The following is a 12,645-nucleotide window of genomic DNA, read 5'->3' on the forward strand; positions in this document are numbered from 1 at the left end:
GTATTTACCAAAAACAACTGGGGAGTCGTACAAAGTACAATCACCAGTATTTACCAAACACAACTGGAATCATACAAAGTACAATCACCAGTATTTACCAAAAACAACTGGGGAGTCGTACAAAGTACAATCACCAGTATTTACCAAAGACAACTGGAATCATACAAAGTACAATCACCAGTATTTACCAAAGACAACTAGACAACTATTTACCAAAGCACGTGAACAACAGCGTTACTTTATTATCGGCCCCCCAGTGAGTCATCGGTAAGTCCAAAGGCTTATAATGATAAAACCGGGTTTGGATACCCGTGGTAGGCACAGCAGAGATTGCCTAATGTTTAATTTATGTCACAAAATCGCACATGTAGTAGCAGCGAATGTCAAGCGAACAGAAAATTTGAAAAATATTGAAATTACCAAACTATTCCAACGATCGTTATAAACACGAATAAATAGTAACGTAAGTCTTTCTCTATCAAAACAAAAAAAAAGGGGGGGGGAGGACATTCAAAGATCTCGATGAAAATGATTACCAGGAATTGAAATATAAGTCAAAGGTCGTGTTTCCTTGTAGGTTGAGCAAAAGTAACAAGAAGAGTCCACTCCTGATACTCTCTCTCCCCACTTCTGAGAGCTCGTTAAATGGATTCTTCCATCTCTACTTTCGTACTCTGCTGTACAAAAGCTTTTCTGTTTCGCCCGTGCATTTTAAACCACACACACACACACACACAATACAGAACCATTAGATAAATTAGCATGCGAAATGCCATTACAACATACTTAACTTAAGTTATCTTTAAGTTACTTTAGTAGTTGGATTCACAATTACTATATAACCGACTGTGAGCTAATGTTCGAGAATATATCAGTGTAACCATAACAACAACAAACAACAATCCAAGGTAACGTACATGGTACAGATAAAACTAGAAAACAGGATCAATTTATGGTTATTTTTTACAGACCGCGTGCGTTGAATTTATTCAAGGAGCTTATAAAGCTTCCAGTATAGGGGTGTGGGGTTGGCCTTGTGGTTCAGCTATGGATTTCTGTGGGGCTACCTACTGGGTATAATTATCAGGATTATATGCACCATATATAGTTGGATTTAACTGTTATCCTTATCACGCACTCATGGCCCTAAAGTGTGGAGCGCTTTTTTATTTATTTTATTTTGTCGGTAACGGAATGTGAACCATAGAACATCAGCTCCACGATCCAACACACTAATCACCAGGTCACGCCCAACCCTATATATATATATATATATGAGTTGAAAGGGTAAGTGGGTGAAAATACTTCTGTAACAGAAACATTGATATTACTGCAGGCTTCACCTTAAGGTTAATGGTTTTAATAAACTTTGAATCCCGGTAGTAAAAGCACGTCATTAATTATGTGTTTAGTCGACTGGTAGCGAGGCTTTTTGCGTCCCCCAGTTGCCTGGGCGTTGCGAACAATTTCTCCGTTCATTGGTTTGTTTAAATTTTTCGCGCAAAGCTACTCGAGGGCTATCTGCGCTAGCCGTCCCTAATTTAGCAGTGAAAGACTAGAGGGAAAGCAGCTCGTCATCACCATCCACCGCCAACTCTTGGGCCACTCTTTTACCAACGAATAGTGGGATTGACCGTAACATTATAACGCCTCCACGGCTGAAAGGGCGAGTATGTTTGGTGTGACGGGGATTCGAATCCGCGACCCTAACCACCTGGCCATACCGGGCCTCTCCGTTCATTCAGCTTTATCTTTCGGTGGATCAACGGCGAGTTTACGAACTTACAATATCCGGGGTTCGACTCCCTACGGTGCACTAAAACTAATAATCATTCAGATTTAAAGTTGTGATGGTAGAATAGCAACTGGTACTAAGCCTTTTTTTTTTTTTAACGACAACCGAATCCTCTCTTTTTACCAAATGTTTTATGACACTAGTGCTAAGAACTTCTAGAATTTTATCCTTATAAAATCAACATGCGGATGAATTTTAAACTGGCTTGGATATCACACCTTTATATATCCTAGAAGTTGTCGAAACTGTACGTAATCGTAATATCATACTGTACAAAACATTAAAAAAACCATCATTAATCTTCTTGTAAAAGAAGTCCTTAAATATTGACCAGTTGTTATTCGATTTAATCGACATTTCTATTCGAAAACAAACTATTTGTTCCGTCATAAATACATCTTCATCTGGGTCTTTAAAAGAAAAATAATCCCTTAATATTTATTTAGGGTGTAGGTTCCAGTTAACGTGTCCTTGTCTCACTACAGCTAGAAGGCCTTCGGTGATAAGTACATATACACACACACGCGTTTAGAGTGGTGATGGTGAAATCGCGTACTTTTCTTCATTACCGAAAAACAAAAAAAAACCCGGCTAGATAGATAGCGTCGCGTAAACATGTTATATGAATTTCGGCGAAAAGTTTATATCACAAATTCAACATCGTGTTATTTTCTGTAACACGTGCATCAACCATTTCATTATTTAGTGATTGACTAGAACAACAGTAAAATACAAAACAAAACCGAGAATGTAATTTTTACCCATAATTTGCTTTATTGAGCTTCCTATTCCCGTGGTTAGGGGGCGCTCGACTCGCAATCTGCGGGTTCGAATCCCCGTCACACCAAACATGCTCGCCCTTTCAGCTGTGGGGGCGTTCGGTCAATCCCATTATTCTTTGGTAAAAGAGTAGCCCAAGAGTTGGCGGTGGGTGGTGATGACTAGCTTTCCGCGAAATTCAAAACAACCAACCAACTCAAAATAAAACCCAAATATTTATGGATTAACTTTCGCTAGTGTTTTACAGCTCTTTAACTTACACAACTAAGTCATTTGAAACTGTCCAATAAGCTAAATAAGTAAGACAAAGATTTCCTATGGTGCTAAAATAGACAGCTTTGTATATCTTAGTAGTCAGTCGGTTTTATCAATCAATATCTCTCGGGAACTAATGGAACTGTGTTTAAATTGTACGTTCCAGACCATAATGAATCTCTGTTTAAACACCATACACAAAACTACACTTTCCCACCGCAAGAGGAGCTTCAGTTTGTCTTGTTCTGCTGAGAGCTGGAATCCCCCCGAAACCGGTCTTGCGCAGTTACAAGTTGGTGAATTCAATATTAGATTGGTGAGATAACTATTGAATTACTGCTTTGTTTTCGTCCGTTGAAAGTATTCACATTGTTTTATTGTATAACACTGTCATTTCCTATAAATCTAAAAGTCACTGTATATTTTACATATATATTGACATTAGGCCCATACCCATGTAAGGTGACAAAAATGAGAAACTTGTCATTTTACAGGGCGTCGCCAAATTTAGTTACTATGGAAAATCCCCCACCCCCCATTTTTTTACAGGTGCTAATATGTTGACGCTGGGGAATGACTGGACATTTTATACTGTGCCTCGGGTATGTGGGGTTGTAATAGGTTGAGAGATGTCTGTGGTCAAGTGTCTATTGCTGCTTTTCCTCTCAACAAATGTTAACATTATCAAGGACTTTGTACTGGCGAGTCTGGAAGTGCTATTTAAACAGTACTTGGATGGCGTGTGCGTGGTTGAATTTGTGCAGTTGGATTACAATATTTATTTTCAGTGATGGCTCTCATTTCGAGACTCACTGTATATACAAGGAAGCAGCCAAAGAACGTTAGCGATGACGAGACACGTCGTATGTAATTTTCATGTTCATTTCAAGTCTCACATTTAAGTTCTTTGCATACTAGTGGGTTTACTTGACCATTCTTATAGGATCCCATCTAATCGTAACCTGCACTGGTCTCTTTTCCAATTGAACACAACTTCTCATAAATATTATATATAGATCTTCGTGAGGACATTAAAACTGGCTGAAAGATAAAGTGACATGAGAGTAAAAAGTGGGCGGAACTGTGGTTGATGGTGGCAAAGCGGAAAAAGAACAACTGTGTAAAATATGTTGATTAGAAAGTTTGTTCTCCAACTCTGAAATTTGCAACAAAAAAAAAGGTATCAAATTCACCAGCATGAGCAGGCCGAGCCTTCATCGGTATGTGATAAGCATAGAACTGCAACCATTAGGTGTAAGAAATCGAAACAACCAAAGCATTTGTGAAACCAGAAATATTGCTAACGTTCTAGCAGCTGTGATGATATGGGAATCATTTCTGATCTCACGTCATCGTTCCAGGAAAGTTAGCGGTAAGTTGATTAACTATCCAATGTTCTTTGATTTTTAATTTTGCGAGAAAACAGAAGGCTTTTGTACCATAAAAAATCTCTCACACCAGATGGATATTCCCCTGCTTTCTTTCTGAAGTTCAGTTATGTTGCACGCTAATTTATAAAGGCACTAAACTTTAAGGTCAACGGTATTTGTGCATCTTAGTGACGAGGCTGAAATAAAGGGCGTGACACAATTCTACCAACAACAGCGATGAACCAAGGCAAGGAAGGAAACATTGTAAGTGCCATCAATTTTGCCTTTAAGGAAGACGAAGTTCCAAGATGTAATGTCTTCCAATGGTGGATGATGCACTACATCCAATCCATAGCAATGTGAAAGGTGTCATTGCCCAACATGTTGGCTGAACATTCATCCTCTTGTGATTAACATTGGAACTCTGAAAGATTTTTCAAAACACTTGAAAGAAACCATCCGGATGTAGCAAAAAAAGACTGCTGTGCATACCCCCCCCCAAAAAAGACTGCTGTGCATACCCCCCCCCAAAAAAAGAACTAGCTGTGCATACCCCCCCCAAAAAAAAACAACAAACAGCATATTCATCGAAATACTTCTTCTGACAGTATATGTCGCACAGTTACAGATAATTGAAAACCTGCTTGAAGCCACATACACCAAAATCAATTCACTGCACTGAGAAATGCAGTGGCACGGTTTGTTCTAGAAGACGCTACTGCAACCAAGAACTCTTGAAGATTAATTTCAAGAATAACAATTAACTTTCACCCAACAAATCTTGCATCTGGAAATGAAACAATTGCAATTCTGGAGGTTTGAAATATAAAGGATGAAGACACAAGTTCCTTGAAATTGGTCATTATTGAGAACCATCCTCTACTCGCTACTCAAAAATCTGCTTCTTTAAGATCTGCAGTTCCTGCAGCAGAAATGGTTAAGTGTTTCATCAGAGTTTAGGCTACTAGTACCAGACATTGATGTTGATAGAGTGGAGGCAAAAAGGCTTAGCTATGGCCTAGAGAATCTAAAAGAGCGTTGAATGACAGAGCGGCTTGACAGAAAGGGTACTGACAAAAGAATTAACATCACCAGAGAGTGGTCTGTTATAATAAAGATGACGTAAAAATCCCTATTTTCGCTGAGGTGCATTCTTTAGAAATACCGAAACAGTTTCATTCTACAGGCTCTATTTAATGTTTGATGTCTATTAAGACTTTCCAGTAAGTTGGGCCTATATTTAGTTTGCTTATCATACTGTTGTTGTAGACAGCTGAACTGGTTGGTGGCTACAAGACCTTATATCTGCAGTGATACCAATACACTATACTAGTGTAGACAGCTGAACTGGTTGGTGGCTACACCTTGTGTCAGAAGTGTTAGTGATACCAATACACTCATATCTTCAGGATCAGTCTTATGAATCTCCACCTGCTGTTTCAAAATTACCCAACCTCGAGCAATGATTAAAATGGCAATTTGCCAGTCTACATTATCAAACGGCTTTGGTCCAAGAAGGCAGATCTTTAAAACTAACCTTGACCAAATTATGACGTGTATCAGTTTGTAACTAATATATATAAACTCACCTTCACAAGAACTCCTATTTTTTCTCCTTTTATGTAGCTATTTGTCTTTCAATGTGCTTAAGTGAAACTTCAGTTTACACACTTATTACAACTATCAATACAAAATATTGCATATACTCCCTAAACGTGTATTAGTTATCCCGAATCAGTAACTCCTGTAATGTGTTATAATGAAATAATTTCTAAATAATGATAATTTTCAAACTAATCCACATCTCTCACTGTAGAGGTCTGGCAGTGACGTCAAAAGGTCACGTGGTCTATATCTTACTCCGCCATATTTAATGTCGAGTGCTTACATTAGTCTTAGGTGAAAAATGACAAATTTGTATTATAACTTTATGTCATTCGACGCTATAGATCATTTCGGTCATGTGAATCAGGAAAGATATATATCGAGAAACGAAATAGCCGCAGTATTTCGAATTCGTATCTTTTGCCAAATGCAATGTTTACGCCATTGACAACATGTAAAGATTGAACGAATGTTGTATTCATAAGGATTGCTAGAAGGCAATGTGTGACTAACAATATGGCGGCGTTGAATGAAACGTTGAATGAGTTCTGTCACCTCTATAACACACAACACTGTTCTTTCTATTCAACTAGCTTATAGCATGATGAAAGACAGAAAATCATTTGATTATTACAGTGAATAGCTTTCCATATTGACGAATTTCTACAAATCTTTAAATTGTAGCTCCCCCTTGTGGACTTTTAACAAATGTAAGTGAGTTGGCGATAGGCTCTAATCAATCTATTTTTAGCTAGTAAAACCCTTGCGCATCTAGACAAGTCAAATTTCACAAATATTTACATAAATGCGTGGATTGATCGTAACGTTACGTGAGTGGTACGTATAACGTGTTGCTCTGAAGCTTTTATATACGTAGCATTATTAACGTAGTAAATAAGACCGCAACGACTTGGTTATATCCATCCGTACCAGTACAGATCTGTGGTGCAGACCAAAGTTTCTTTTATTGAATGAACAACGAAAGGAACTTGGTAGCACGTCATATACTTTCATATTTTTTGGTAACCAATCATGTCAAGTCAAGTCAACAATAAACTCAAACACGCTCACCTGAGGACACATTTTACACTGGTATTTTCGTCCTGTTCCGTTAGTAGTGGCGTTGTTCGCATTGATGGAGGCGGAGTTTTTCATGGCTGCGTTGATTGGCTGTGGTACAACTAACATGGAGCCACCAGAACTAGGACTGGACACTGGAGGACTACCGCCATTACGATTGCCATGGTTACCATACATGCTATGCATCTGAGGGGATTCCATTGGAGGTGACCGCCCCTCTTCCAGCGTGCTGACTGGGCCTGAAAAAAAAATATATATATATATATAATGAAATGAAAACTTTCGTTATTATTGAGTTAAGAAACAAATTAAAATAAATATATAGAAAAAAAAACAGTATAGGGTCAAACGTAAGAAAAGCAAGTAGTTCGGACATCCTGGGACTGATGGTACACGCAGTAACTATAATTAATGAACCTGATACGGCAGCGTCACCTACAATGAAGCTTCTTTCGTTAAGTAGGCCCATCGTGGATTTTAGATGTTGACGACAAAATGTTTACATCTATTATCAGTATCTTCTCTTTTTTTTACATGAATAAATCATTACTTTTCAAGTTACTAAGAAAACAGGCGAACAAGTGGAACTGACTATATTATTAAAAGTTTGGAGATGGATTGAAGCTTTTATTAATGTCAAAGTGGGTTCCTGTGGCAGGATCATTTGTATTGTTGGATCTTAAAAATATTAATACAATATGACACTGTTTACTTATATTGTTGGATCCTAAAGAAACTAATACAATAGAACACACTGTTTACTTATATTGTTGGATCCTAAAGAAACTAATACAATAGAACACACTGTTTACTTATATTGTTGGATCCTAAAGAAATTAATACAATAGAACACACTGTTTACTTATATTGTTGGATCCTAAAGAAATTAATACAATAGATCACACTGTTTAAGTTTCTTTAGGATCCAACAATATAAGTCCAACAATATAAGTAAACAGTGTGTTCTATTGTATTAGTTTCTTTAGGATCCAACAATATAAGTAAACAGTGTGTTCTATTGTATTAAACAGTGTGTTCTATTGTATTAGTTTCTTTAGGAACTTATATTGTTGGATCCTAAAAAAATAATACAATAGAACGCACTGTTTGCTTGTTTATCTTTAACAAACATCACATGAAGAAGGGTTTAGGGCCGAAACGTTGTACCATATTAAAGTTTTCCTACATTGTATTACCATTGTATCTAGTGTGTTTCGTTTTCTTTCCCAAACTTTGCTTATCTTGTTGAATCAACCAAGAATCTCGAAGAAAGTAATACAACGTAACTGTTTGCTTATTTTGTTCGTTCTTGCAGCCCTAACATGCTGATGTTGCTCAATGACAGGCGACGTTTCGGTAAACCTTGGCGTATACAGCATGCGATTTGTATTACAAAGCCGACGCAAGTGGTTGAGGTGAAAAAGAACTAAGAAGTTTAGTCGAGGTTTTCAGTACCTACCGAAACAAATGCATTTTGAAAGACGACATAATCTGTGTGTAGATGCCGTAAATACGACAATACAAGTCTCGTACACTTCGACGGTAAACATAAGCCACGAACGACCGTTTCCAAATTATTTATCGGACCTTCAACGGGTGCGTCATTTCTTTAAAACTGAACCAGCTGTAAGCGAGGATAACCCCACCACCCTTAACTGTGTATATATCGCAGGATTGGAAAGTGAGTATGGAGTAATCCAAAAAAATCTCATTATCTGGAACGTCTGGACTTTATTCACAAACATATCGGCGGATTACGGGTTCGAACAACTAATGCAGGAAAAGCCATCATTTATTAGATCACGCTCGTATTATCTCTGTACAGACGCCTCGGATATGGGAAACTTTCTCAGGGAAACGTCGAACTTTTTTCAAAGAAGTTTCACCTACAAGGTCATAGGTTAAAACCAGGTCATAGGTTAAAGCTTTATCAAGGATTTCCGCCGCGAAAAGGATACATTCAGAAGGTCAGTATTTAAGTAATAATAAAGTTTGAAAATATTGATATATATATATACACACACTACTGTGGATATATTCAGTGACCATCGTTCATTCTCCTGTGCAAAAAGTGACCATACGGTGATAATCCCAATATGAAATCTCTTTAACAGCCTGATATGGCTAGGTGGTTAGAGCGATCGACTCGCAATTTGTGGGTCGCTAGTTTGAATCCCGTCACCGCACATGCTTGCCGTGGTGACGTAATAATGAGTTGATCAATCCCACTTTTCATTGATAATAGAGTAATCCCAGTGATGGCGGTGTTGATTAGCAGCTTTTCCTCTGGTCTTTCGCTTCTACATTAGCGATGGCTAGCGCAGATAGCTCTCGAGCAGCTTTGCGCGAAATTCAAAAACAATCAGATAAAAAAAAATCCACATTTATTTAAATATCTTCCAAGTCACGTGCTTGATTTTAGTGAATTCTAAAAAAAAAAATGAAATATAAGAATGGCAGAATTTACAATAAATTCTGGTTAAGAAGTTAGCACACAGGAACACATCCAAAAGTTGTAATGGTTTACAAACGAGACCCAGAACTCGAGCGCTTCTGAATAGTTCACTGTTCTTCTTCAGGAGAATAAAGGGTATCGAAACCGAATTTTTAGCGTTATAAGCCTTCAGACTTATCGCTGAGTCATTGGGGGGGGGGGGATCGGTTTAGGTAACATGGTCACACAAGATATCAAATAATTAAATTCTAAATTTACTTTCTTTTTTTTCTTCCGGACATCATCAAGTTCTGAAAAACCTGCACTATTTTTAAATACTTAATATTTAAAATACATCGAGATGACTGTTTCCCGACTGTATATCATCATGCTTGTTTAACTTGATAAACAATGATAAACAGTTAAATGTTAAACAGCTTGTTTAACTGTTTACAATTATATATCTTTATCTGTACTAGCAGAAATATCCGCCCTCCGGGCAGGTATAACTACTAGTTCCTGCAGAAGGCTATCGGGCCTGCGGCCTTTTCTAAAACTGTCTGACAGTTCTACAACAATGTACTCATACTTCACTTGACATTCAGTAATGTTCACCATTCACGAGAAAAGGGATTTTATTAAAATTTTAGTTTAGAAATGAGCCATCATCACAGCATTACATCACAGAGTAGATTTTATTGAAGTATTTCTTTGTAGATGTAGTTATCAATAAAAGTGCCTTGCTTTTTTCTGTTACAACACTCATGAGATTTTCACTAAAGAAAAACAAATAATTTTGTTCAAGTTAGTTTTTGATTGTTTTATATTTGAAATTTCATTTTTGGGGACATTTCAATTGTTTTATTTATTGCTCAGCTATAAAAAAATACTGCCTAGTTATAAAAATATTACCCAGTTATGATTAGTAATGATCGGTGCGGTAGTTTCCGAGTTTTGGACGTATACATCGCAAGCCCTATTATAATAAGATACCCACGCACACACGTGGATATCGACCTGTTTATCAGTATATGCGCGTGATCTTGCATACGATTTTTATATTCAGATATTTTATTGTCTTTAGTAGTGTTTAGGATATAGTGTTCCTCAATTTATCACCCTTAAGGGAAATCCATCTTCGTCCACACATAAAGAAAGACGTTACAAACATAGGCGTTAAGAAGAAAAAAAATACTAACAATTTTTATCATTGACTTAAGAAAGACAAAATTCGTCATGTTTTCGTATTATGAATTTAAAAAAAAACTATTTTATTAGTATACTTTTTAACCCCCCCCCTAAAAAAAGTACCTCAGACTTATAACCACGTTTCGATACCCATGGTGATTAGAGCACAGACGGCCCATTGTGTTGTTTGTTTGTTTGTTTTTTTAATTTCGCGCAAAGCTACACGAGGGCTATCTGCGCTAGCCGTCCCTAATTTAGCAGTGTAAGACTAGAGGGAAGTCATCACCACCCACCGCCAACTCTTGGGCTACTCTTTTACCAACGAATAGTGGGATTGACCGTCACATTATAACGCCCCCACGGCTGAAAGGGCGAGCATGTTTGGTGTGACGGGGATTTGAACCCGCGACCCGCAGATTGCGAATCGAGCGCCCTAACCACCTGGCCATGCCGGGCCGGGCCCATTGTGTGTAGCTTTGTGCTTAAATACACACAAATCAATAAAATATAACTTTTAACGCTAATAGCGCTGCCTAATAATGTGAATTTGGGTGTTACTGAACGTATTCTATTCTTGTTTTCTTAGTACAAAGCTACATGTGAACCTCAAGGAATCGAACTCCAGATTTTAACTTTGTAAGTCGTAAACATGTTCTCTAAGTACAGCTTATATTTATTTATAACTTTTTTCCATGGCTTTTAGCCCATTACACTTTAGGCTTAAAGCATAAAAACACACACTAAAGTTTGTCGTTATTTTTCCTTTACGATTACAGTTGTTTTAGGATTAGCGTTAAGTAACCATCCCCTCCAACACAAGACAGACACACACACATAAGTCTGTTCTGAATAAAGTAAACAGTACAAAATAAAAAAAGGAGGGAAACTAGGCTGACGTATGTCTGACATTCCAGAGAATGGTACCGTAGCTAACATCAGTATTGTAAACCGGGAACGTTTGTTTTATACCGAGAATTGCCAAGTCGAAGGATGATTCCAGGTACGTTTTAGTCTCTTGATGCGTATTATACGTACTCTTTAAATCGATAGAAGTTTCTTGCTTTTCATAACTTCACTATATTCCTTCTTGTTAACAAGATTATAGATCACGGCTACAAGCGTTAGAGGGATTTATTTCCTGACGTATAGTCTGTTCTATAGAGATGAGTCACATGTGCTTTTGAAACAGTTTTGGTTTTGTTTGTTTATGGAAATGTTACTATAAGGCTATCATTTTCCGCCATCCCTAAATCTCAAGTAATGCTGGCTCTGGGTTTTCTCTGCGTTATTCTTCTCAGTGCGAATCTATAAATGCCATACCAGCAACTTTGTTGTTATCTAGTTTCAAAAAGTGGATCATCGGTGAGGTTTTCTTTAAAGAATTCGTTAGTTGTAGGACACTTATAAAACAGTCTTTGGGTTTTTGATTTTACATTAAGAAGGTTTTCAACAACAAATATGATTCTTAAAGCCCAGAAGGCTAAAATATTTGAAATCAAAGTATCACAAACACTTGTTTGTATAATTCTAAAAATATTCAATCTCTGACTTCAACTTGTTTGTTGTTAAGCACAAAGCTACACAATCCCTGCTGTGCCCACCGCAGGTATCGAAACTCGATCTTTAGCATTATAAGATTTACTACTGAGCCATCGCCGACGTGAGAAAAAAAAGTATAAAATGTTGCATAAAATCTAAACCTGAATAAATCAATGTATATTCAGATGTCAGCCAGCACAAGTTAACTGAAATTCTTTTTGTGTGTACTTTTAAGTCCCCCCCCCAGTGAATCAGCGGTAAGTTTACGCACTTACAACCACAATATTCGGGGTTCGACTACCCGTGGTGAACAAAGCGCAAATAGGGTAATGTTTAGCTTCGCGATAAAACGATCAAACCATTTACTTTTTATTTGATGACCAGCGGATATTTAGTTTATATTGCGTGCAACGGATACTGCTACTAGGAAACCATATTATAAACTCAATTAAAATAAGGACAATCGTGTAGAAACACTTAGATCTTAATTGCTACGGTCTCTTTGTGTGTGCTTCATATAACCTACATATCTCTGGAAGCGCTCACAGGATTCAGTCCGGTGCTTGAGTTTGTTTGTTTGTTTGCTTTGGAATTTCGCG

The 12,645-nt window shown here is 37.4% G+C and overlaps 1 protein-coding gene across 6 annotated transcripts in view; it reads right to left on the reverse strand.

Annotated features, from left to right (window-relative positions):
- The window catches only part of LOC106467263 (zinc finger protein rotund-like), a 155,978-nt gene that overhangs the window by 110,475 nt on the left and 32,858 nt on the right, over positions 1-12,645 (reverse strand). For all 6 annotated transcript variants that reach the window (XM_013927591.2, XM_022395401.1, XM_022395400.1 and 3 more), the window contains one exon: positions 6,877-7,124. In XM_013927591.2, coding sequence (XP_013783045.1) covers positions 6,877-7,124 — 248 coding nt within the window. The remainder of the gene's footprint in view (positions 1-6,876; positions 7,125-12,645) is intronic.

Source organism: Limulus polyphemus, unplaced genomic scaffold, assembly GCF_000517525.1.
Source record: "Limulus polyphemus unplaced genomic scaffold, Limulus_polyphemus-2.1.2 Scaffold2548, whole genome shotgun sequence".
In the NCBI taxonomy this organism is placed as follows: Eukaryota; Metazoa; Arthropoda; class Merostomata; order Xiphosura; family Limulidae; genus Limulus; species Limulus polyphemus.